Raw genomic sequence first — 27,261 nt, forward strand, 5'->3', positions numbered from 1 at the left:
GAATTTACAGGCTTTTGTATTTGCAGCATACTACCACACTGTAACATCAGAGTTTAAATGTATCTGGCTACAATTGCCGAGGGAAGGAATTAGGAAAAAAAAAAAGAAAAAGAGTTATTAAAAACAATGGTTATATGCTATGCTCTATTTTAGTGATAGAGATAAGCTTATTTGTTGATAACTTGGTATTCCAATATACCTTTGCAACAATCTCATTATTACTGCTGTGCTCACCCTCTCTTTCCTACTTGGTTCAGTAATTCATCTCATTTGGGCCTCACAAATGGCATACTCAGAGGAAACTGACCTGTGAGATTTTCAGTTCAAGCTTTAAATGCTGCTAGACAGCACTGGATCTATTTTGTTAGCTGTTAATACCTAAAATAACACCTTAATTAAAACAAATTTGAACTTTATCAATGTGAAGCTTTTTCTAAACTAAGGCACAGATTAGTTTTTTTTAAAAAACAAGGAGTCAGATTTCCTTCTGATATAAAGAAGGTGCAGCTTTGAACTTCATCAAAATGTCATCCAGTTTACTGCATCAAAGTAATTGGCCTTATGCCCCAGAAGGGAAGAGCTACTACACATGACTTTTTGCTCACGGACCCTATGCAGGGGCCTTGACAGAAAAAAACAGTTGTTGTCAGTGCAGTGATTCAGGCTGCAAATATCAATACTAGTTTTTCATTACAAAAAAAAAAAAAAAAATCATGGTAGCTTGTAGTGGGGATCTGACAGAGATATACAAAGTCATGGGTTGTAGAGAAAAGATGGACCGTTCACTATATTCTTCAGTTAAAAGAAAAAAAAAGTAAAAAAAAACAGGTGACCTTCAAATTACACTAGTAAAAGACATGTTTGTGACAAACAAAAGCAGTTAGTTCTTCACCTGAGAGGAAGCAATTGGTGGCATTCTTCGTCAGATGACATGTTGGAAGCAAAAAACTTATATATGTGCAAGGGGTACAAAAGACAATTACTTTAGACATCACTAAATACACAAACCACATTAAGATCAGGAAAGCCTCTGAGAATCATCACAAATTGGTAGAGTAATTGAAGGAAACACCTTGCTGCTCTACTGTCATTCCTCCCTCGACATCCGCTTACGTCCAGTGCGGGAGGCAGGACAAGAGGCTAGATGGACCCCAAGTCTGAGCCAGTACAGCCACTCTTGTGTAGGATGAGCAACCATTAAAAGGATTATCCAGTGAATTCAAAGCTTTGAAAGACTGCAGAAACGATGCATTAGCTGACTGGACTGGGATAGCCTGCAACAGCTGAGTCTTTCCTGCGTCAGCAGCTGTAAGCAGCACAGAGGAGGAAACACCCTGTTTCTCTCAGCAGCACCTCAGGTACCACTGCAATGCAGCCCCTGCTTCAGGCAGGTGTCAGCAGCGTCACACCCGCGATTCTTCCCTAAGCTACAACATACTGCACAACAGCCTTGCTCATGGAATGGTCCAGAAGAAACAGTGACTTTCGAAATTCCTGGTTCTCCCTTTATTTGATTTGAGCAGGGAATATTACCCAAAGCAGTGCTGTCCCCTGGAGCATGACAGCACAGTGACGTGCAGCAGCGCTGCCAAGGGTGCCAGCGCAGAAGCAAAAGGGCCACAGTAATTACAGAGCTGCTCCTCCTCCTGCTCACAAGAAGGAGAAAATAAGGAATCTCTTCCCCTCTGTGATTACACAAAATAGCTCATGGCTGACTGAGGCTCCATAAGGCACACAATGTATCGAAGAATCTGTATTTTTAAGACTAAAACTGTGTAGCCAATGGCATGGGGATTTTCAAAGGCACTTTCTCATTAATGTGGTCACAGGTATTTTCATGAATGTTAAGTGGAGGGAACAACCAATTTTTATTCAGATACCAGTTCACAGAGTTGTCACTTCATGGCGTAGATATGTTCAGGAAAAATACAGACAATTTCGCATGAACAGTAATTTAAAAAAAAAAAAAAAAAATCTCTTCACAATGTATTAGGTAATCTTTCCATTTTGTACCCAGAAAGTGATGAAAACATCCTTGTTTGAAGAGGGAACAGCATTAGCAAAACTGTTAAACATTCTCTTATCTAAACAAACCAGGTAACAAAGATTGAAACAGCACTATTTATATATGGGATTTTTGCCTTGGTTGCTATTGGCGCATAGATAACGTGTCAACTTTACTCTTCCTCCTATTTGCTGTTCTACCTTGCCATCATTTACACTATACTTTAATAATCAGAATTCAACAGAGCCATTTCAGACAGAAGTAATAAAAAGTAAAATCTCACCATTTGCAAAAACACATCACTGCTTTTCAGTATGAAACTAACAGCCTATTCAGTTCCCTTTTCATTTCCTTTTGTTCTCCCAAGACTATTTATATATATGACCTTTTACATGAGACCATATCACTTAATAAACAGCTAAAGGTGACTTTGTTTCGCTTCAGTAAAACCTTAACCTACTGCAATTATTGCCACGAAACATGTGCAAAGGTCATGAATTGTGATACGAAAGTAAAAGAGATGCAGAAATCCATTATTTTTAGAGAGGACTGCAATATAGAAAAGGAAGTGACAAACACAGTAATAAACCCACAATATAGCTCAATACTGGCAACTGCCTCTGTGGAATATGGTATTTTCTAGGAGGAAAAGAAAGATGTCTCTCCAGCCATCCAAGAGGACTGGTTACTGAATGCTGCAAAACGTTAAACTGGTAATGCTAGGACCAAATATAATTCCTGAACTTGTAAAAGGTTACAAAGACTTCACTGAGCAAAAAATCTTCTGCGGCCACCCCACAATTTCTAAACGCCTGTCATGTATCAGCTGGCAAGGTTAAGGTGTCCTACAATAGGTTAACGACCACAACTCAGCTTGTCATGGCTGAGGTACGAATAAGGAGCCTGCAGCAGAATCCAAGATTAAAAAAAAAACACCAAATCAAACATTTACTAAATGACACAACACCACTGCTCTCTTGCTGGGTGTACCTAATATGTGCTTGTGTTTAATAACAGAACTAAGATCAGTTCCAGGGGAACATTTTGTTCTCCCTTGCAATTCTGAAAACTTGAATCTGATTTATCTATTTACTGTAATGTTATTCACAAATAGAAAAAGTATGGTCTAAAAGAAAAACATGACCTAGCTATGGGAGAAAGCCAGGCTCTCCAGAACTGCATCTCATATTACGGCTGCTTAAGCTCAGTCTTAGAAAAGCTAAATTACATTTCTGATCTAAAAATCAAAATGCTCACAAGGAAAAATCTTTTTCACACATGGAATTCAGCAATTTTACTTTTAAAAGGAGTACCTGTTGTTGCTGTAAATTAGGGAGTCCTGTGTCTCTACATTGTTCTAGTTACCAGTGTAAGATTTCCAGCACAGAGAGAACAGACCCTGTTCTTAACAGTGAAACTGAGATGTTCCCTGCTGGTAATTTAGGTCAAGTGCTGCTGGGATCTGCTGGATAGATCAGATTTTCAAGAGTATACATACTCAGACAACGTACAAAGTGTCTGGCCCCCTGTGTCCCTCACATCACATACTCCTGTTGCTCTTAAGACTGCCCTGAGCCCTGCCTATTACAAGTAAGTTTCGAGACACCAGAAATCCTGCAAAGCAGCAAGGCTTTTCAAAAATGCACAGGACTTATACTGAAGTCAATGAGCATTTCACTACCCTTACAATGGGAAAAAGAACTAATTCAGCACTGAGCCCCTCTGAAGCTCCCACCTTGAAAGTACTACAGGTGAAGTTAATAGCAGAGGTCAGCAAAACTTAAACCCCCACAGGCTGAAAAATGTCTTACACCTCATCACTTTGGATCAGTTCTAACTGCCTGCATCGTGTCCTTGATACAAAGACAGCACTGACTGCCAATTTACACAGTGGGAATAACGCTGATCATTTTGTGTAACCTGATTAACTGAATGACAAATTAATGAGACACAGAACAAACATTGGGGAATCTGAAGAGGAGGAACTGAGAGATTTGTCTTAGTAGAAAACTTCTCATCTTCCTCCTAATCTCCTTTTTTCTCCATGGGTACAGCACAGATGCCCAGAAACAGCTGACTAGAGCACGGGCTCACATGCTTATTTTACTGTATCTTGTTTCTTGGTGCTGATTTTAATCTTCCCTTTCAAAAGACACTGTTGGACTAGAGGGACTGCTCCCAAGTGCTAAGTCATGACGTCACTTCTTCTTTCCCAAAAAACCCACCCCACAACAAAAAAAACAACAGACAATGAATGAAAAATGTTTTAAGTAAAACCTGAAAATACAGACCAGGACACACATACACATTTACATCTTATTTTCTCTACATTTTGGCTATGTGATATTATCATAGGGCAATGATAATTTCACTGGGTATTTGTTTAAACAAAAAAAATTGTGAGAGAGTAAAAGCAAGGCTCCTAAGCATCTCAACTGCAAAATTTGCCATCTGGGCTCAAAAATTTATAGTATACTAGAAATACAGACAGTGGGCTAGAGAGACATTTGTTATGTGCCCCTGTTCCCTTCAAACTTGCTAAATCCTAATGTGTTAAAATGAAAATATTGTTGGTGAAATTCTAACTAAAGAAATAGCAGCATAATCATATATTACTTTATAGAGTTTAGCATTGACATATTTGTGTAAATATTCAGGATTGCATTTAGTAATACCACCAGTGACAGACTGATAATCTTGTGAATGTTTTAATGAACTTCACGAGCAGAAACATTCTGTTTTAATACTACATATACAGAATTGTTAAGAACAGCAGAACTAGAATCACTGGAAAACTATTTCGAAATTATAAAAGGAACTGTTTGGGGATCTTCTGATTTTTTTGCTTGCCTTTCTGAATCACAACCTAAACATAACTATTCTCCTCACTTCAGACTGAATCTGCTATAGGTGAAGGATTTGGAGGATTATAAACTTTCCCCTACAAGTCTCATATTGCTCATTTCCTGTAGGGTCGCATCTTAAAATGTCATTCTGGCTGAATCACTATATACCCTTACTATAAACATGCCCATCTGCTCACTGGCAGACAACTGCAATGTGAATACTAGCTGAAGAAATACTAGACAGAAAACCAGAGACAGACTTCCACAGGTGCTCCTGCTCCTCATGCACTTTCCACCCATCTTCTCATCTCCCATGTGAACCCACTCCTGCCCCTGGGGGCTCCCTGGTCCAGGCAGGAGAAAACTGGCACGACTTGCCCAAATAAGGGCTTACTGGGAGAAATGGAAATATTTGTTGAGACCTTCAGAAAGGCTTTTCAAAGGAGATCAGTTCCTCCTAATGAGAAAGAGTCAATCCAGTACTGAAAGCTGACCATTAACATGATGCTAAAATGGTCCTAGACATGAAAGAAGAATAAAGGAAACTATCTAGACCCTGCAGGCATAGCCAGAGCAGCATAAAGTGGATTAGAAGTGGATGCCTTTTTTTCCTGACGTAAATGAGGATTGCTCGTGTCTGATGAATCTGTAACCACATGGCCAGAACACTGAGGTGGCAGGGAAGGGCGACTTATTTAGGGGGAGCCCACTCAGCCATGGATTTGCTGAGTTTTCAGCAGTTTCTTCTGGATCTTGTCAAAGGATTAGATCCTCATGCTAAGGCATTTAAGTGAAAACAGCTGAGGAAGTGAAAGAAACATTTATTAGTGAAGATCTTGCTCCAAGCATCTGAGGAAATAATCTGACAAATCATGGCTTTCAGTAGAGATGGAGCTTTACAACTCACTGCAAAGGGAGCAAGGCCAAGTCAAGATAGAGAACTTCTTTACCATCTTACCTTTCCTACCTCTCCCCAGGGATGATGGGCTCAAATCCTACCAAGGGCTGAATGATCTGACGTGAGTGTTCAATGAGAAGGAGTAAGCGAGCACTCCACTTCAAAATACTTCCTTCAAAGTCAGCGCTCCAACTCTTCTTGACATAAAAAATGCACTTAGGGGCTTGTTTGGCTGGGTTGGGAACCACACACTTTGCCCGCACCAAGGCCCAAAAGATGCAGCTACCTGCAATGGATTGTTTGGCTCCTTAGAAACATAACAGCAAGCTCGCAGAACACAGTGCATGGAATTCTGCAGCCATTTAAAGTAGTGTTTTGCCAACTAATCCTCCCAACTGAAGTGGCAGCTGTTGTTAGAAGACTGGAAGCGAACAGGATAAAAATGCAAGAAGTTAATCGCATCTAAAATAAAAGGGTTGTTTTGAAACTATTAATTTTGGCAAAAACCAGCAAGAGACCAATTTCTGTAGCTCTTCAGGGAGTGAAATCTCCCTGTTCAGAGGTCATCAGAATGCACCTATGTTATATTCACAATGTTGACATTGTACCTTTACAATTTTACTTGACTTTGTAACTTTGAATTTTAATTTAATTTTAATGTTACAATGTTCATTTTATAAATACGCTTGCTTTCTCTTCTGCATCAGGTGAACGGAGCTATGTATTGTACTACATAGCAGGGGAAGAACGGTAAAAGCCTTTTGCTTACATCCCAAATATGTACTCAAGACAGCAACAGCATCCTCATCATGCCAGTGCTCGTGCTCCAGTGCAAACATTTATGTGCTCTGAACTGACTAGTTCTTAAGACTAAAAGTGCTCTGTCAAGAAGGCAATAGAGGGAATAGGTGGGAAAAAAAAAAATCTTGTAACCCTGCACAACTAGGTGTTGTATGTTTTATTTGGAGACAATGCTGAGATAAAAACCATCATATTACTAAATATGACATGTCTCATCTGAAACCAGTGGAAGGGGTAATTCCAGAAATCTCCCCCAAGATTGAGTCTCACTTAGTTTGCCTGCCCAGATTTCCCTGGTCACTTGAACTAAATAAAAATCCTCTTCACTGCCTATCTTTGATCATCAGAGAAGCCTAATCACTGTTATTCAAAGGTCCCATTTCATTACAGCTGTAGCAATACAATACTAGCTAGCTACACAACACAACTGTAGCGGCAATCTGAACAGCACCTTAAGAACTTTGGAATTGAAAGGTCCTCATGCAAAATTACTATTTTTGTGGTTACTGTAGATTTCATAAACCTATTTACTCAAGAAGATGATAAAATTGGCCACAGTGCAACTCAAGACTGACTAATCTTTAACTGGATGAGTTATCACTCAGTTTAGTGACACAAAAATCTATCAGGACTACGCCTAAACACACCAGGAATTCTGTTCCAAAGAAAAACATAAACAACTTTTTATTATAAAACCCTGACACTTGTAATGTGATAAATGCACAGCAGTGCAGATATACTGTCAGAGACTTAATTGTTTACACATAACACTGCCCAATAAAAAATAGGTATTTATGACCTTGAAAATCTGAAAAATACAACACAGACCAGATAGCTAATCAGAACACTAATTTCTTCACACATTTCTCTCTAACTAGCAGTCTACTGATCAACAGACTAAGATCCTTTCAGACATTCACCAGGTTAGGAAATTAAACTGAAGTTTTGTTAGAAGTTTTATGGATTGTAATAATAGCTGGCTGTAAATTAGACCTGTAAACCCCAACGAACTCAATTTGAAATAAAAAAATCAAACCACGTAATTATTTTACGGGAAGGAATTTCTAAATATGTATTTCTGAAGAAAGTACATGTTATGCTTCCACCTGCTGGCCACCTGCCTGGAAGATTGTATGGGTCTCATTCTACCAGGTGGAGTGAGAAACTAATGAAGTCCTTACAGGCCCTGACAGGTCAATTTTCCATTGAAAGAGAAACTGTTCTACAATAAATTTTCTATTTTGGGACAATTGCTGTTTTTTAACATAGAGGTTTCCCAAGAAAAACTCCCCATATTAAGTATAATCCTACCATACACCTGAGCAATGAGCAAGAGGAAACTTCTCAGTACTGGGAACAGAGCAGGGACTGGAACTCAGCTCACAGAAATTTCTGGCTCCCTTACTTTCCAAATTATGATCCACTGAGAAAGCAAGCTAAGAAATCCCTTTGCCTGGCACAACCTGTCTTTCCCAATGACTGAGTAATCTTTGAAAGAAGAAATATAACCCGAGTGAAGGTGTTTCTGTGTCTCTTCAGTGCACATACATTTGCAAGAACAGCAGGTCAGCTACCAAAAGCCCTGCAGAATCACATCTCTTTTTCCCATCTCTAAAATTTATTAACTTCTGGTTTCCTTAAAACAGATTTTCTTTGAGCTACTGCTCTCTGTACCTGATTGAAATGGTCTTACTCTTTTTGGAAGTCTACAGCAATGTGAATTTCCCCTTTCTATGACCAACATGGTAGACAAGATGCAACTTGATCCACTCAATCTGTTTTTCCTTTCCAATACACTTCTCAAAGGAGCTTGATGCTTTCATGACTTTATCTGAATGATCCACATATTCTTGTTTTCATTTTAAATGAGCAGTACTTCTTGCTTTTAAAAAATCATTTATTTTATTTTATGGCCAAAGTGTGGGAAAATCTTAAGATATCCAGACCACGAAGTGTCAGGAGTCATACATATTTGGGAAGACTGTACGCACGACTGAGCACATGAGAGATGGTACATTCCCATATTGGGATGGCATAAGCCACCCTCTTTCTGTGTATTTGCTCAAAATGAATTATTTCAGGTTGATGTTGATTTCAAAAAATATCATTATGAGTGAATGATGTGATGCAACAGACCCATATGACATCTCAAGAGCAACCAAAGACTGCAGGCAGAAATCATATTCTCTCAATAACTTTAGACACTAAAGGTAGGTTCTTGTTCTTCCAGTTGAGATTTCAGCACCAAAGTAAGTGCCTGAAGCCATGAAAAGAGATAAGAAAAAGCAGGGCTAATTTTGTAATGCAGTAAGCTGGAAAGGCATACTAGAGCAGAGAGAAATGCATTGTTCAATGTTGTACTTTTTGACGTCTTTCATTATGTTTTTTTAAACCACTGTCACTGGCTTTCAAATCTTGATCCAAGTTAGTCCTTTTGCAAATCTGTGACATTCTTCCCCCTGTGTAAGAAGTTTCATGCTTATAGGTGCTCTTTCCAAAGTCTTAATCAAGAAACACCTGGATCAGCACCAATGGCTTTGACCATCATGAAGTTAATCTCTTAACACAATGTAAAACCTAATTTATTCCTGTAAGTACCTCCATCCCCATTTTGGGAACCTTACCTTTTGGGTACAACTAAGAGCAGCATTCCAACCAAAAGGAGGCATTAATGCTTGCCTAGGGAAAGTGTCTCAGTAAGCCCCAGCCCCACACTACACACCCAGGAGAAATCATAAGGAAGGTCACATTACCACAAGCACTTTACTAACCCAGAGGAAAAATTATCTCCACACTCAGTAACATAAAAGAAGGGATGGCAAAGAAATACAGATTGTGTGCATGTGTGCACAGCAACTGAAGACGATTGGAGGTCATTTATCCAGAGTGCTGCAGCTTTTGCACTTCACTACAGACTGCCAGCCTTTTCTCTGGAGTGGGAATGAAGGGCTAGCAGATGTGAATACAAGAAGAACAGTGGGACAAGGCTGTGGGAACTCAGGAGGAAAATGTAAACATGGAAAACAGAGAAAGGGAAGAGGTGGCAGTGCAGTGACTAAAGGTACAACACTGGCAATGAAGTGAGTGACTTGGGGGAGGAGATAACAGAAATATCACAGAAGGAAGTGAGCAAAGTCATCTAAATCTTCCCTCCTCACCCTCCTGATGCTTGCAACAGAAAAGCAAAAAGAGCCATTTAGATAAATGTGGCTGGGTTTGGTAGAGGGCAGGTCCTCATTTTCCTCCTTTTTCTTGCTGCCTGCTCCCCCATTCCACCATGGTTCATGTTTGAGTGCAGCACTCTTAAAATCAGTAGGGCCCCAGTTCATGGGAGCTTTGTCATGAGCATTCTACATTTTTCACTCCTTCCAACAGGATGACTTGGCAAATCTCTCTCCAGCTACCTGTAGATATGAATTCATCAATAGCTTTTCAAGAAGCAGTAACTTTGCTTACAAATGACCTGCTATATTCTGGACACTGTGAACCAGGTCATGCAAAATACTTCTCTGATGCATTTGTTCTTTTATGACACAGATCAGACAGCTCCTACTGCATGCAAGAGTTCAAGCATTAGAAAACTGGCAATTTCTTTACTGAATCTCATAAGTATGAAAGTTCATCATCACTGACGTACACTATAAATAACCACCATGTCAGAAAACTTGAAAGCTTCCTCCTATTATTCTGCCTCCTCTGCTAAAAATTAAATGTTTTTAAAGATATTTTTCCTACGTATTCCTATATATACTAAAAAACTATGAGTAGCTAATAAAGAATGAAGATGTTTAATAGAATCAACTTTCCGATGAGTAATGAAAATCAACCTATCAGTAGATTTGTAAACTGTATACAAATCTAGAACAGAAAACATTATTATAACAGTGCCTGCCTCCCACTTAACTAAGCGATTTCTGAATTGAAGCCTGCAATAAGCCTGCATTATGGATTTGCTATAACATTATAAAATATTAGAGATACTCACCTTTACCAAAATAATTCTTGCTAACTCTTCACATACAGGCTTTTCTTCATCCTTCTTCAAACCTTCCAATTCAAACAAGGTATTGTAATTTTCCAGCATTTTTGTCATTATCTTGTTGCAGATCTCCTGTTCTTTTATACCTTCAAATCCAGAGGGCACACTAAAATTGGACAGAACACAAAGTGGAGCATTATAGATCCTCAGCATATTAACACAAAAGTTCCTGCACAGAACCTCTAACATTTAGTTGTGGGTAAAGTCTGGCTAGCAGGCACAGGAAACTTTGTCTTGGAAAGGGGGATTGCGTCTGTGGTGGTAACAACTATTACAGTTTGACTGCAGTTTTTCTTACTCATATTAAACACTGTATCTGTTGGTCAAACTATCTACTCCACAGAATCTAGGTAGAGATCAAATTGAGACAACCACTCAATAAGGTACCACCCACTTTGCCAAAAGTTGGGTTCATGACTGCAACACACAGTATCAGGCATGTAAATACTCTGAACTGTTAATGGGAAGAGTCAGATTGCTCAAAAATGTGGTTTCATAGAATCACAGAATGTCCTGAGTTAGAAGGGACCCACCAAGGATCATCAAGTCCAACCCCACAGTTCACACCACGTGTCCGAGGGTGTTGTCCAATCTCTTCTTGAACACTGTCAGGCTTGGGGTCGTGACACCTCCCTGGGGAGCCTGTTCCAGTGCTCCACCACCCTCTGGGTGAAGAACCTTTTCCTAATGTCTAGCCTAAACTTCTTCTGGCACATCTTCCTGCCATTCCCTCAGGTTTGCGATGACCTCAAAGCTATACAAGATCAACCAAAAAGTTAGGAAAACTCAGGTGCTGAGCAGAACACTAAAAGTTAAGCAAGATCTTCGCAGCTTCAAGTAACCCAATGCTGTACACCAGATTTCTTAATCTGATTATTGAGTTGCCTTTTCTTTTGAAAGTAAACTCATAACTCACAAGGCTTTTTAAAACATGGAAATGGAGACTGCCTTCTGCAGAACAGCCTAAAAGATTAACGTAAAAAGCGGTTTCTAACCTCCACTAAATACTTGATGCCCAAAACTGACTTAAATTCTGTTTTAATGCAAAAGTAAGGCGTCTGAAGAATCTTCTTCAGTATTTAAAATACTTCTCCAATCAGCCAGTGTTTGCCATTGTACATTTCCAGCAGATGCACTCTCCTCTCAATAACCCACAAAGTGGCTGCATGGATGTGAATTTTCTAAGGGCTTTATAAAGTGACAGACTGCAGACCAGGAGGTATAGAAAACACAAGAGAGATTTAAAGGGAAGAAGCAGGGGAGCAAAAACCAGAAACGAAAAAAAGTTTCAAGCATTTTTTGGCTGAGGACAACTAGTGACTGTACAAGAGGAAAAAAACAACCCAGTTCTCAAACAATTAAACAAATGCCATCTGAGCTATTTTACAGGGACATAACTTTGAAGCAAACCATTATTTACTATAACCAGCAAAGTAAAATTGACAAATAACTATCCACTGTAAATCTGTAACTGTAGTTTATTTGGACCAGATGTGCATTTCGACAAGAAGGCTCTGAAAGCAGATGCTCACAGACATTTGCTTTCAAAAAGCGCCTTCTTGTAGGGGCTGCATGCTATTGATCTTTCTCAATATTCTTCTCTGTGCAGTACATCTCAACGTCAACAGGGATCCCACTGCAACAGAACACATCTTTGTAAACTCCAGAGGAGAATATTTACTGCTATCATTTCAAAATTCATGAGTCCCAGGACATGAAGTTTAAAGGAACTGAATTATTTTACACTGCAGAACATTGCCACCTGTAATATGTGTCCGTCTCCGCTGCCTTAAGTAAATCCATTGATTTCAATAGTGTGGAACTTGGCCTCAGCAAAAATAAAGAAAAAATGGGACAACTTCTGTTGATGGATGTGCATGCATACTTGGGACAACACGCTTTAAAGAATGTCCCATATTCACTAAAAGATAGTAACTGGCCTGAACAGAAGAAAAGTGTATGTATGCAATAGGGCCATACAAGCATCCTCATTTGAGGATCCTCTTCCCATGCTAAATGATGTTGGCTAAATGAGTCAGCAGAGTGCAGAGCTTGCTTGATAATTCAGGTAAATCCTGACTGTTACCTTCCTGATGTGTTTCTCCAAAACAGGTACTACTTAAACAGGCCTGGCACCCCTATGAACCTCATTCCTAGGAAACGGACTGAAAACGTACTAGAGCAAGTTCAAGTCAAAATAAAGACTCCAGATTAACTTCATGAGTTTTAGAGCAGAACCTTGACTTAAACCACCTCTGCTGGGAACTAGAGCCAACACCTCCCTTCTGGCAACAGCTAACACCACCAAATTCTTCCTGGTTGAAAAACAGCCCAGTGTATGAAGTTTCCACAAGGCACACAAACAGTATTGAATTTCTGCACAATGCCATGGCTTTCTTGTCTCCCCTTCCCCCATATAGTCAGTGAAACTTTATTAAGGCAAATCTGTGAAAAGTCCAACACTCTGAACAGTTCTGTATGTGTACGGCAAGATGCATATGCAGAACACTTTGTGATATGCATACGCAGAGCATAAGGCTAAAGCTTGTGGCTTCTGTCTTTTTTATCACCCTTCTCTGAAGGTAATCAAGCAGAGCAGCATAAATTGTTTTATTTTAATGGCCGTGTGACATACTTTAACCATTGCCATCTCTCTGCCACTTGAACAGGCATGTTTTACAAAGTTTCTCATTTACTTTTTCCTTTATTTGGTGTTATTATACTTCCATCATGGCAAGGACTGTTATATTCTTTGGTGACCTTTTTCTTGCACTAAATCAGCATGCACATATTCATATCAGCACACAGTTCAGATTAAAAGCACACACCACTCTCCGTATTTATATAATCTTAAACCCATCTGCTGCCACACTGCATGATCCACCAGTCTGACTAGACTTTTCTGAAAACGTGTGTAAAAAGTTAATATCTTACTTCAGCTTTTCTTAGTCTGAAAAGCTGTAATATCAACAAATTTCACTTCAACTCACTAGAGAAACCCAGTCCTATGAAAAAGTATTCTCTCACACTACCACTTTCGCGATCCACACCCCTACTCCTTGGAAAATTTTCATGTTCTTTTGAGAAGACCCTGTTAAAACATTACAGTAAAATTGTGTTCATAGTCATGATTCCTTTATGTCTAATTTGCATGTTAATTAGGCACTATAACTGTGTTGCTTTTAGAGTTAGTCACACATCTTACTTGTTGTAAGACGATGTGGAGAATGCAAAATTGCCGGCAGGACCTCTTTGAGCACGAGGGGCGGGCCAGCGAGAGTAATGAGTCTAATTCAATATGAATTTAACATCAATACACTTTAATGAACTCTTCACAACACTGAATATCAATGTCCCCGAATACACGTTTTAACAACCCTTATATACTCTTTGCTTAGTGGCCACGCGACAAACACAGGCAACGATTGGTTACTCTCTGCAGTCACGCGTCCCCCGCCTATGGTGATTCGCTGCAGGGCACTGTCCACGAGCTATTCACGCGCACTGATGACAGTGCCCCTCCTGCAGCTTTAGGCGGGAAGACAGACCAGCTTCTGTTTACTTCCGTGCGGTCCTAGTGCACCTCAGTCACATCAAGCGCTGGCTTGTTCGCAGCACACGGCCCAAAAACTCTCCACGCTTACTCCAGTTACAAAACCCTCAACAGGAGGATTTGATCCCCTTACAGCCAGAAATGGCAGCACAACATCAGCTTCACTACCAGAAACACATTTTTTATAAGGGAGTAGTAAACCTGTAATTTCTGTGGTCATTTCTGGAAGAAAAAATGTTCACAGTATCACAGTATGTTTGTGATTGGAAGGGACCTCAAAAGACCATCTAGTCCAATCCCCCTGCTGGAGCAGGAACACCTAGATGAGGTCGCACAGGAACATGTCCAGGCGGGTTTTGAATGTCTTCAGAGAAGGAGACTCCACAACCTCCCTGGGCAGCCTGTTCCAGTGCTCTGTCACCCTCACTGAGAAGAAGTTTTTTCTCAAATTTAAGCAAACCTCTTGTGTTCCAGCTTGATCCCATTACCCCTTGTCCTATCAATGTTTGCCACCGAGAAGAGCCTGGCTCCATCCTCATGGCACTCACCCTTTATATATTTATAAACATTAATGAGGTCCCCCCTTAGTCTCCTCTTCTCAAAACTAAAGAGACCCAGCTCCCTCAGCCTTTCTTCATAAGGGAGATGCTCCACTCCCTTAATCATCTTCGTTGCCCTGCGCTGGACCCTCTCCAGCAGTTCCCTGTCCTTCTTGAACTGACACAGAACTTCCAGAACTGGACACAATATTCCAGATGTGGTCTCACCAGGGCGGAGTAGAGGGGAAGGAGAATCTCTCTCGATCTACTAGCCACCCCCCTTCTAATACACCCCAGGATGCCATTGTCCTTCCTGGCCACAAGGGCACAGTGCTGGCTCATGGTCATCCTGTTGTCTACCAGGACCCCCAGGTCCCTTTCCTCTACACTGCTCTCTAATATGTAATTTCCCAACCTATACTGGAACCTGGGGTTGTTCCTGCCCAGATGCAGGACTCGACACTTTCCCTTGTTAAATTTCATCAGGTTATTCCCCGCCCAACTCTCCAGCCTGTCCAGGTCCCGCTGGATGGCAGCACAGCCTTCTGGCGTGTCAGCCACTCCTCACAGCTTAGTGTCATCAGCAAACTTGCTGATAGTACACTCTATTCCCTCGTCTAAATCGTTAATGAATATATTGAATAATACTGGCCCCATGTTGATGGGTTCAGTTCTATTTTAGAGATTTCAGCTAGAAAACTCTGAGTTCTCGCAGTAGCTTGCAAAGGCATGAACAGATACATAGCACAGGCAGTGACAGAAGCAAACGCTCTAGTGTCCCCCTTTAGGTTCCTCAGACACCCTGTCTTTCTGAGACAGATGCTCAGAGTGACCTGTGCACAAAGCACAGCAGCTCCACATTAAGTATTTGGAAAAAATGTAGTTTGTTTAAATGAGGCACCAGCATTAACAGCATTTAACTCAGTCAAGCAGGGCTGAGGGCAAAGGTGCATTAGCATCACGTGTTTTACAGGATATTTAGAAGCCACTTTAAAGCAGAAAAAGCAGTAGTTCTCAAAGCTAAAACTTTACTTGGGAATAGGATAAAGTTGTCAGCCCTTCATTTCAAAATATGAAACCCAGCAGTATTTCACACTTCCGCACAATGTCGCACCAGCTTGCCTGGCCCACCCACCACAGCTGCCTGCCTCTCACATCCATGCAGTCCAGTGCTCACTTGTTCTTTTGGTTCCACCAGACCACTTTAAGCCAAGAGTGTGCCTGCTTCCATAGGGATGCTCAATGAAGCTAGTCTCAAATGGGTTAAACCACATCAAAGCCCTGTGTCACAACTCTTACTCAGAACTGAAATGATCATAACTCATTATGAAGGAATTACTTACATTTCATGTGTTAAAGAATTTTCCTCAGGGTCCCTGTAAACAAGCTCTAACAGGCTAAATGCAGAGTGGGCTTATGAGAGAGAATCTCCAGATTCTACTGTGAGTGGCACAGTAACACATCCAGACCTGACTGCATCTGGCATAATACACACATCACTGCAAGGCTCTTTCACCATCCACCACACCTGAGAAACCTGCTTCAAGTGGAAATGAGGGCCAGGAGGACTTGGGATGTAGTCATCTGACTGTGAGGAGCTGGACCAAGATCACTGAACTTCTGATCACTGACTTCTCCAGGCAACAACTACTGACAGCTCCCCGTCACAACTGAGAACCAGCAATTTCCATGTGAAACACTGCAGCTCATTACAAATTCCCAACAGTGTTTGACGCCACCCTGTCTGAGATGAAGAATGCACATTATCATTTCCTTAGGTGGCTTTGCAGAAATATGGAATGACAGCACCATAATCCAAATTTAAAACCACTGCGGTCTATATGCTCTCTCTTGTCTGACTGCTACTTTTGCTATTTGTACAGTACTTTTTGTACAGGAACACCATAAAGTCACCTTACCATTCTCCTAGGGATCCTGCAAAGAATGAAAGGACAGGATTTTTCGTTTCTCCAGCCTTTGCAAAACATTTTCATTAGTACCTCAGATGCCCATAAGCCCCTCAACAAGCACAAATGAAGGTTTTGAGAGCAGAGCTGCAGTAATCTTAAGAGGTTAGACTTCAGGCAGTATGCTCTGTCCCTCTGGACAGATGTTACTATGTCTATAACAGATGTAACCTCATGGCCACAACTCGGCACTGTACTTCAGCTGATGAAAGTCTTAACACACCGGACCACAAACTGGTGCAGCTGAAAACAGGCTCATATTTGTGTCTGTAGACTCTGAAATATCTACAGCTACCTTACATATAATCTACATTTTCTCCATACCTAAAGACAACCTACCTTTTCTCTATACCCAATACTTTTTTGTATAACCCTTCTATTATGTAGTCATCATACAGAAATAACTGCATCTAACTCCAGCATTTTAACTGGATGCCTGCATTTACCAGCCACTTTTAGGGAGATGAAGCAATCCCTCAAAAGTTGGAATGAAACTAAGTCAGGTTAATGGGGGCTGGAAAGATAGAGACCACACACAGATAACTCTCTGAGAGCTGCAAAAGGATCCTCTGCTTACTCTGTAACTGGCAGACCTTTTACCATCCCAAACAAAGGACAGGATTAGTGCAGCAGCATCTCTAATTCCCAGCTCCAAGAGAGCAGAGAGGAGAGGAGAAAACCCAGCTGGTTCTCTCTTTCCTCTTCAGCACAAGTTGTGAGCCCTGAGTGGAGCCACAGAACGCGCCATAGCTGAGGCTACTGCCTTACAGGAGCTGAAATTCAGGTCAACAGACAAGACCTTCCTCCAAGGATAACCACACTGCAAGTGTTAATATGCCACACAGATCAGCCCAGTGACTGAAAAGACAACTATTTTTGCTCCTATACCTTCATGCTCATTGTTCCTCAAAGGCTGCATATCTTTCTATACTTGACCTTGGGCTTCCATTACAATAAATCTGAACAATCCAAGTTAGAAGAAAACAGTGCACTAAATCTCACACCATCGTATTTTCCTTTTTTGAGCTGTTCGACCTTGCCCTTTACATTTTCCTATGCCTTACATCACACTTCATTACAAGAAACACAGCCATTTCTCCCCTCTTCTACTCATTAGAAATACAGAAAGCACATGATAACCTTTCATTAGAAAAGCACCAGTGCAGTTTGTCAAACAGCAAGTAAGGAAGCAGGGGAAGTAGTGGATAAGATAAAAGTAATAAGAGCTGGAAGTTTAGGAGATGAGATAAATTACTGAGAACATGACAAAGAAAAATAGAATGAGATTAAGAGAATTAAGATGAAGTCTTAATGGCTGGAAAGTGGCCCAACAATGCGATGTGTTCAATTGTTAAACGGCTTCAGTTATGGAGTAAAAGATAATATACTTAAATAGCTAAAATGTCAGTAAAAATACCTTGCAGAAAGCAATCCTTCACTATCAGCAGATGGGCTTTATCTCCTCTGACATTGTGCACTGGCTGCACAGACTCTGACACTGATTTTAGACATGAGTGTGAATTTCTGACAGAAAAATCCCAGATCTTCCTGTTTCAGCAGTGTAATTGCTGGCAAGCTGGATGCTAAGCCTTGTTTCCCTGTCCCACAGAAACACCCCATACGGCACCCTGAACAAACAACACAACGCTTCAACCATCTGCTGACATCTAATTTCTGCAGCTAGTCTCTCGAGGGGCTGCCTTTAGCCAGTAGTAAGAGAGCCCTTGCCAAGCAGGCTTCAGGCTGCCTTACTCCCAGAGCTCTGAACTGCATTTTGAGGATCTCCCTTTGGCTGCTTGGCCAAGCTGGCTAAGCCAAGTGCTGCAAATTTTTTTTCATCCTCCTATCAAATCTTTGTTGATACAGATGGTCACAGTTCCAGCAATTTAAGACTGCATCCATTAACACGTAAGAAAAGGGTATTTGAACTGTTGCTCACAATCTTTGTGTCTGGACCACAATCCTGAACTACCTTGAAAAGATCAAGATCTGATGAAACATAGCTGAATTACCAGATGGTGAAACTTAGCTTAAATAAACACCTTCATCCATAATTCCAACATATTTGGGTCTTCTGAAAAACACATTAGCAATTTTTTAAGTGTCAAGCCTTGCTTTCATTGCCTGTTTTGCTATATGAGCATTTATTTCAATGTGTGTCACGAACACAGGGCTGGCTGCATTCATATGTGGCCACGAGGGCCATTGTGTTTTAATCTCCAGTGAACTCCACCTTTCTCAGTCTTCTGCAACAGAATTACACAGTTTACCCCTCCTATACATGGACCCTATACATTACAAAAATGGTTACATCTCTTCTGTGTCATCTTAGGAGCAGAGAACAGTTGATGCAACAACTACACAGCTTTTAAGAAGAATGCTTTGGTTTAATCTTAGGAATGCCAACTGCAATTCCAAATTGCAAATCTCTGCATTCTACACCAAAAAGTATGCAGAGCTCATTTTTCAACTTTCCTGAATAAAGTGATGAATAAACTAAAAATTATTCTAATAGCCACTTGGGAGTTTGAGGCATAGAGATTTAGCCATGGGAGTCAGATACTTCTGATCTATTTTGTATGTTCTTAACCCCACTAATACATTTAGACAGAAATTCCCAAACTGCCCATACAAATACAACCTTTAAAAATTGCTTTGCTTTTCATTGTCAGAAATTTTAAGTACTGTGCTTCCACTAACTCTCATATTCATGAATTCCTGCACAGACTGCTGTCTTTTGAGTTTTCTTTCTTTTGGAAAGGAAGACAATTCTTTTCAAAATATGCTTTATCTTTTTGCATTAACACAGCGAATGCTTTAATCCTGACACGTTCACCTTCATCATCCACAAGTAACATCTTAAGACGAGGCAGCAAGGACAAGCTTTGGTCTAAATGTCTCATCTCTGTGTGTTCCTTCCCTAATCAATGGAAAAAGATACGCTCCTTTAAAAAGAGAGCAGGCAGCATCTATCTTAGGTATCTGGAACTCGCTCAATACAAGGAACTTAATTTCTTTTTCTCTTTAAAGAAGCCTCCATCTTTCCACTGGCTACAGAGGAAGCCTAGGGAGGTAGTTTCATCAGGCAATTAATTTAACCTAAGTCTCATCAGGGAACTCACAGAATGTTAGATATTGGAAGGGACCTCAAAAGATCATCTAGTACAATCCCCCTGCCGGAGCAGGAACACCTAGAGGAGGTTACACAGGAATGTGTGAAGGTGGGTTTTGAATGTCTCCAGAGTAGGAGACTCCACAACCCCCATGGGCAGCCTGTTCCAGTGTTCTGTTACCCCCACTGTGAATAAGTTTCTTCTCATATTTAAGTGGAACCTCCTGTGCTCCAGTTTGTATCCACTGCCCCTTGTCTTATCATTAGTTGTCACCAAGAGCAGCCTGGCTCCATCCTCATGACACTCACCCTTTATATATTTATGAACATTAATGAGGTCACCCCTCAGTCTCCTCTTCTCCAAGCTAGAGACACAGCTCCCTCAGCCTTTCCTCATACAGGAGATGCTCCACTCCCTTAATCATCTTCGTGGCTCTGTGCTGGACTCTCTCCAGCAGTTCCCTGTCCTTCTTGAACTGAGGGGCCCCAGAACTGGGCACAATATTCCAGATGTGGTCTCACCAGGACAGAGTAGAGGGGGAGGAGAACCTCTCTCGACCTGCTAACCATCCCCCTTCTAATACACCCAGGATGCCATTGTCCTTCCTGGCCACAAGGGCACAGTGCTGGCTCATGGTCATTCTGCTGTCCACCAGGACCCCCTGGTCCCTTTCCCCTACAGTGCTCTCCAACAGGTCATTCCCCAACTTATACTGGAACCTGGGGTTGTTCCTGCCCAGATCTAAGATTCTACACTTGCCCTTGTTCTATTTCATTAAATTTTTCCTCGTCCAACTCTCCAGCCTGTCCAGGTCTCGCTGGATGGCAGCAGTCTTCTGGTGTGTCAGTCACTCCTCCCAGCTTGGTGTCATCAGCAAACTTGCCGACAGTGCACTCTATTCTCTCATCCAAGTTGTTGATGAACACATTGAATAGTACTGGTCCCAGTACCGACCCTTGAGGCACTCCAACTAGACTCTGCCCCATTGACCACAACTCTCTGGCTTCTTTCCTTCAGCCAGTTCCCAGTCCACCTCACTACCCAATCATCCAGACCACACCTTCTCAGTTTACCTGCGAGGATGCTGTGCGAGACTGTGTCAAATGCTTTACTTAAATCAAGATAGACTACATTCACTGCTTTACCATCATCTATCCACCTGGTTATGTCCTCATAAAAGTCTATGAGATTGGTCAGGCATGACTTCCCCTTGGTGAAGCCATGTTGACTGCCCCTAATGACCCTCTTATACTTCATATGCCTTGAGATGGCACCAAGGATAAGTTGTTCCATCACTTTCCCAGGGATGGAGGTGAGGCTGACTGGTCTACAGTTACTCAGGTCCTCCTTCCTGCCCTTTTCAAAGACTGGAGTGACATTTGCTTTCCTCCAGTCCTCAGGCACCTCTCCCGTTTCCCAAGACTTAGCAAAGATGATGGAGAAGTGGCCTAGCAGCGACTTCAGCCAGCTGCATCAGCACCCACGGGTGCATCCCATCTGGACCCATGGATTTATGGATGTCCAGACTGCTTAATTGGTCCCTAACCCAGTCCTCATCAACTAACGCAAACTCCTCCATTGTCCTGACTTCTTCTGGGGCCTCAGGGGTATGGGGCTCCTCATGACAGCTGCTGGCAGCGTACACAGAGACCAAGAAGGCATTCAGTAACTCTGTCTTCTCTGTATCTTCTGTCACCAGGGCACCCTTCTCACTCATCAGTGGACCTACACTGCCTCTACTGTTAGTTCTATCTACCATACATTCGAAGAAGCTCTTTCTGTTGTCCTTGACCCCTCTTGCCAGGTTTAACTCTAAGGAGGCCTTAGCTTTCCTAGTTGCCTCCCTACACCCTTTGACAACAGCCTTACATCCTTCCCAAGTGGCCAGCCCCTCCTTCCATGATCTGTAGACTCTCCTCTTCCATTTGAGTTTGCCCAGCAGTTCCCTGTTTAACCACGCAGGTATCCTGGCTCTTTTCCTTGACTTCCTATGTGTCAGGATGCTCTGATCTTGAGCTTGGTAGAAGCAGTTCCTGAATGCTAACCAGCTATCTTGGACCCCTTTACCTTCAAGTACCCTTGCCTAAGGCCAAAGCTGGCTCTATTGAAGTCCAGGGTTGTGATTCTGCTTGCTATTCTGTTCCTGCCACACGAGATCCTGAACTCCACCATCTCATGGTCGCTGCAACCAAGGCAGCCCTCAACCTTTACTGCTTCAGTGAGACCCTCCTTGTTAGTGAGGATGAGATCCAGCAGTGCACCTCTCCTAGTTGGCTCCTCCACCATTTGCATCACGAAGTTATAATCAATGCACTGGATGAACCTCCTGGACTGTGGCTGGCTGGCAGAGTAGTCCTTCAGGCAAACATCAGGGTTAGTTAAAATCCCCCACAGCAACCAGGGCCTGTGACTGTGAGGCCACTCTCAGCTGCCTGTAGAAGGCCTCATCAACTTCCTCACCCTGATCTGGTGGCCTGTAATAGACATCCACAACAGTATCATCCCTGCCAGCCTGCCCCTTAATTCTCACCCATAGACTCTCAACTCGCTCCTCATCCACCCCTGGACAGTACTCAATACATTGTAGTTGCTCTCTCACGTAAAGAGCAACTCCACCACATTGCCTGGCTGGCCTGTCTTTCCTGAAAAGGACACAGCCATCCATGACCACATTCCAGTCATGTGAGCTGTCCCACCATGTCTCTGTAATTGCCACCAGAACACAATCTCCTGCCCGAACACGTTTCTAACTCCTCCTGTTTATTCCCCATGCTGTGTGCACTGGTGTCCAGGCATTTCAGAGACCGAGCTGAGCACACCTATTTCACCCTAGGGGGGTGGGAGGCCTCCCAGTCTTCATCAATACTAGAGTGCTGCCCCATTGGTGCAAGCCCAGCTACAACCCCATCCCCCTTTGAATCTAGTTTAAAACTCTCCAAATGAGTCCTGCTAATTCCTGTCCCAGCATTTTTTTGCCCCTGTGAGATAAACCTTTCCCATGTATCACTGCTGGTGGGCAGCGACTCAGTAATATTCAAGAGAGAAATTTATTTAAAAAGATCAATACAAATCTGACATTTGCTGTAAGGAACCCACTGTCTCTTTTTCCTGATACCACATATCTTTCAAGACTGATGACTGAAGTCCCTACCTGCCTCCCATGTCTTAGATCTCAGATTCCAGCTAGTGAGTGTATTACAGACAAGACTGGGGTGTAGATGTTAACGGTGCACTGCATCACTAGTGCGTAGGAGTCCTTTTCCCCCAGGTATCCTTTTTGAAAGCCTTCTGAAGAGAAGCATCCATATTGTCAGATGGCAAAGGAAGAAAGCTGTATGAGCACAAGTCTCCTTGCACTTACACAGTCTGAAGGCCTGTCATTGTTATATTCCTGCTTTGCTGTTGACACAGAATAGAAAACTGACCAACTGTTTAGCAAAACAGCAAGAGGAGATGGGAGAGCAACTCAACTCCATTCAGCTCAAACAACAGCTTTAGCACTAATTAATCACAAAGCCCCACTTCTTGCCTCTGTTTGATTACCCTGACAAATTAGAGTTCTGAACTACATTTCTGGCCATCTGCTCTGTTACACTCTCCATCAACATATGGGGAAAAGCGAAAACCTGTACTTACTGAAAGCAGTTTGGTCCAAACACAGTGGCAAGATTGCAAAGGTTCATCCTGTTCTCTACATGATGTTCAGCAACCTTTACCAGGAACTGGCACAGATACTTCAGCAGGCAGTAATGAGCATCAGGCAGTTCTTTAAGGAGTTCTTTCAAGTTACTTTCCTTCTGCATGTCATTTCTAGAGTCTAAGAAAAACAAGAGAAGAAAAACATACGTATATGGTTTTCTACATTGCTGCCAATTTACTTATTATGGGTGAGAGCAAGCAGCGGGATCTATAATTTAGTCTTATATCTGTTCAGAGACACAGAATCCTCCAAACCCCTCAAAATTGTCTTCATCTTTCCCCTGAGGTTCATCTTCACCAACACTGGCACTGTTTCATGTTCACCTTTATGTTGTAACTGTTTCCCTGAGCAGAATCAGCAGTACTCATAGCTAACAGCATTGGAGCATGTTTATTCCCACAAAGTAGAGAGCTGGGTCTGCATTAACTCCAGCTTTACTCAATCTCCTGCTTCTTCTGAATGTTTTCTCTGCTTCCTAAACCCCATCTCATACTCTGTTTTAGTTGCCCCTCCCATTAAAACCTTCAAAAAGAACAAAAAAGAAGAAGGCAAGAACAGTAAAACAAGCAGGCTCCTGAAATGCAGGTGGTGTTAGAATACAGTACTTTCTATGAGTACATTTTATGAAAAGCTCAATTTTGAATCTTCTGTCAGAGTGACAACTCAGTACTAAGTCTCAGGTGAGGCATACTTCTTATAGAAAAAAGGCTGTTCAGGGCAGTATTGTACATCATAATGAGCCAAAACTTGAGCTAATGTTAGAGTAGCCTTGTTATACTGTACAATCTTCTAGAACTTAACTATGGATAAAAGTTTCACATACTGAACTGAGTAATATTAAAGTATCACACACAGTATCACAGTATGTTTGGGATGGGAAGGGACCTCAGCAGATCATCTACTCCGATCCCCCTGCCAGAGCAGGAATGCCTAGAGGAGGTCACACAGGAACATGTCCAGGTGGGTCTTGAATGTCTCCAGGGAAGGAGACTCCACAATCTCCCTGGGAAGCCTGTTCCAGTGCTCCGTCACCCTCACTGAGAAGTTTCTTCTCAAATTTAAGCAGAACCTCTTGTGTTCCAGCTTGATCCCATTACCCCTTGTCCTACCATTGTTTGCCACCGAGAAGAGCCGGGCTCCATCCTCTTGGCACTCACCTTTTATATACCTACAGACATTAATAAGGCCCCCCTTAGTCTCCTCTTCTCCAAACTAAAGAGACCCAGCTCCCTCAGCCTTTCTTCATAAGGGAGATGTTCCACTCCATTAATCATCTTTGTTGCCCTACGCCGGACCCTCTCCAGCAGTTCCCTGTCCTTCTTGAACTGAGGGGCCCAGAACTGGACACAGTACTCCAGATGGGGTCTCACCAGGGTGGAGTAGAGGGGAAGGAGAACCTCTCTCGATCTACTAACCACCCCCCTTCTAATACACCCCAGGATGCCATTGGCCTTCCTGGCCACAAGGGCACAGTCATGGTCATCCTGTTGTCCACCAGGACCACCAGGTCCCTTTCCCCTACACTGCTTTCTAATAGGTCATTCACCAGCCTATACTGGAACCTGGGGTTGTTCGCGTCCAGATGCAGGACTCTACTCTTCCCCTTGTTAAATTTCATCAGGTTATTCCCCACCCAACTCTCCAGCCTGTCCAGGTCCCGCTGGATGGCAGCACAGCCTTCTGGCGTGTCAGCCACTCCTCCCAGCTTAGTGTCATCAGCAAACTTGCTGATAGTACACTCTATTCCCTCGTCTAAACCGTTAAGGAATATATTGAATAATACTGGCCCCAGCACTGACCCCTGAGGCACTCCACTAGATACAGGCCTCCAACTAGACTCCACACCATTGACTACCACTCTCTGGCTTCTCTCCTTAAGCCAGTGTGCAACCCACCTCACTACTCTATTGTCCAGACCACACCTCCTCAACTTAGCTGTGAGGATGCTGTGGGAGACTGTGTCAAAGGCTTTACTGAAGTCAAGGTAGACCACATCCACCGCTCTGCCATCATCCATCCACCTTGTTACATTCTCATAAAAGGCTATGAGGTTGGTCAAGCATGACTTACCCTTGGTAAAGCCATGCTGACTGCCCCTAATAACCCTCTTATCCTTGATATGCCTTGAGATGGCACCAAGGATAAGCTGTTCCATTACTTTCCCAAGTACAGAGGTGAGGCTGACTGGTCTATAATTACCTGGGTTCTCCTTCTTGCCCTTTTTGAAGACTGGAGTGACATTTGCTTTCCTCCAATTCTCGGGCACCTCTCCCGTTTCCCAAGACTTGGCAAAGATGATGGAGAGCGGTCCAACAATGACTTCAGCCAGCTCCCTCAGCACCCACAGGTGCATCTCATCTGGACCCATGGATTTATGGACGTCCAGACTACCAGGCTTTTGTTGGTTTGCGTTTGTTTGTTTTTAACTTTAAGCAAAAGTTGCATGAGCTTCACAGATGTTGAGTTTATACAGATCCAGGCAGTGAACACAAGCTTGGCCTTACAGCTTCTACTTAATTGTGTTCTGTTTCTGGAATTGAACTCCAAACCTTCAAAATTCTTTACTCCCCTCCTCCACCCCCAAAACACTTTACAAAAAGTAATTTGTACCCACCAAAATCTTGGGTTTACATGTTAATAAAAGCAAAGTTTTGAAAACAATTTAGTGTTTCCTTCCCTTTATGGCATAACAGGATGCCTTAATGCTTGGAATTATTCATTTCTATTCTCCACCAAAATGAATTTTCACTGAAACTCTCACATATGCAGAGTTCTTGGTGTTTTGTGCAACAGCATTTTCAGACAGAGTACCTCAGCCCTGAAGGTCTTCCTCAGCGATCTAATTACAATCATTGTCCATTAACATGAAGGAAGCTGTGCATTTCTAGTACTTTTTTCTTTGTTTATCAGCCTTATAGGTTGATGGTGTTAATGTTATGAGATTGTTGTTGGGTAATTGCTTTTTCCCTAGAGATGTACATCAAGGTTTAAAAACAGTTCTAGTAGCTGGAAGAATGTCTTTATTCCACACAGAAGAGTGAGCTCGCACTAAATGCGAACTCCCTGTGTTCTCTGTAACAGATTGCCTTGTCCCAAAGTAGCAGCTGGCTTACCATGGGAATACAGACATCCTCCCCACGCATAGGGTAACAAGGGGTTTTTTCATTCAGAGGACATTATGGTCCTTAGCAAGGAGATTCACCCAGCGTTCAATCAAAACCAAACTTTGCTCACACTGCAAGATTTGTATTTAGTCAAGAACGTGTAATAAGACAGGCTGCATCTGAAATGGTTCCACAAGTACTTGCTGCCTCTGCTGTGTGTCCCGCTGCTAGCATGCGGGGGAGAAGATGGGCAGGAAAATATCCATGTCTTGTGTTGCAGAACAAAGAACACTTTACATTTCCCCAACATTTTTGTGAGGGAAGGAAAAGGGAGGGAGGAAAAAGGAAAAGCTTTGAACACAGTGCAAGGTATGTATAAATGCTTCAGAATTTTCATCTTTGTTTTTACTTTTCATTTCTCAGAAATATTCCAGGGCTGGATTGCACAGTATCCCAGGGGCAGAGAGCTTTGAACAGTGGCTAGTTGTGTAAATTATCAGTCTGTACAAAAATATCTGAAAGTGACTCCTGAGAACAGCACCATAATGTCACAATATGATTTCTATTTTACAATCAGACATTTTTGTGGCTAATAAACAGGATTTATCCCACATACACACTAAACTAATTTGCTTGCCAAACTGTATGTACTTGCAACTTCATACAGTTGAACTTGTGGGATTTCATCTGCTTCCA

General features: G+C 42.1%; 1 protein-coding gene across 25 annotated transcripts in view; it reads right to left on the bottom strand.

Annotated features, from left to right (window-relative positions):
• Positions 1-27,261, bottom strand: part of FAM13A (family with sequence similarity 13 member A) — a 163,762-nt gene that overhangs the window by 94,922 nt on the left and 41,579 nt on the right. For 24 of the 25 annotated variants that reach the window (XM_065061512.1, XM_065061522.1, XM_065061523.1 and 21 more), the window contains 2 exons: positions 23,398-23,578; positions 10,536-10,695 (listed from right to left, as the gene is read on the bottom strand). In XM_065061512.1, coding sequence (XP_064917584.1) covers positions 10,536-10,695; positions 23,398-23,578 — 341 coding nt within the window. The remainder of the gene's footprint in view (positions 1-10,535; positions 10,696-23,397; positions 23,579-27,261) is intronic. The other variant, XM_065061533.1, reaches the window with a different exon arrangement.

The sequence above is a fragment of the Columba livia genome, chromosome 4, assembly GCF_036013475.1.
Source record: "Columba livia isolate bColLiv1 breed racing homer chromosome 4, bColLiv1.pat.W.v2, whole genome shotgun sequence".
Lineage (NCBI taxonomy): Eukaryota > Metazoa > Chordata > Aves > Columbiformes > Columbidae > Columba > Columba livia.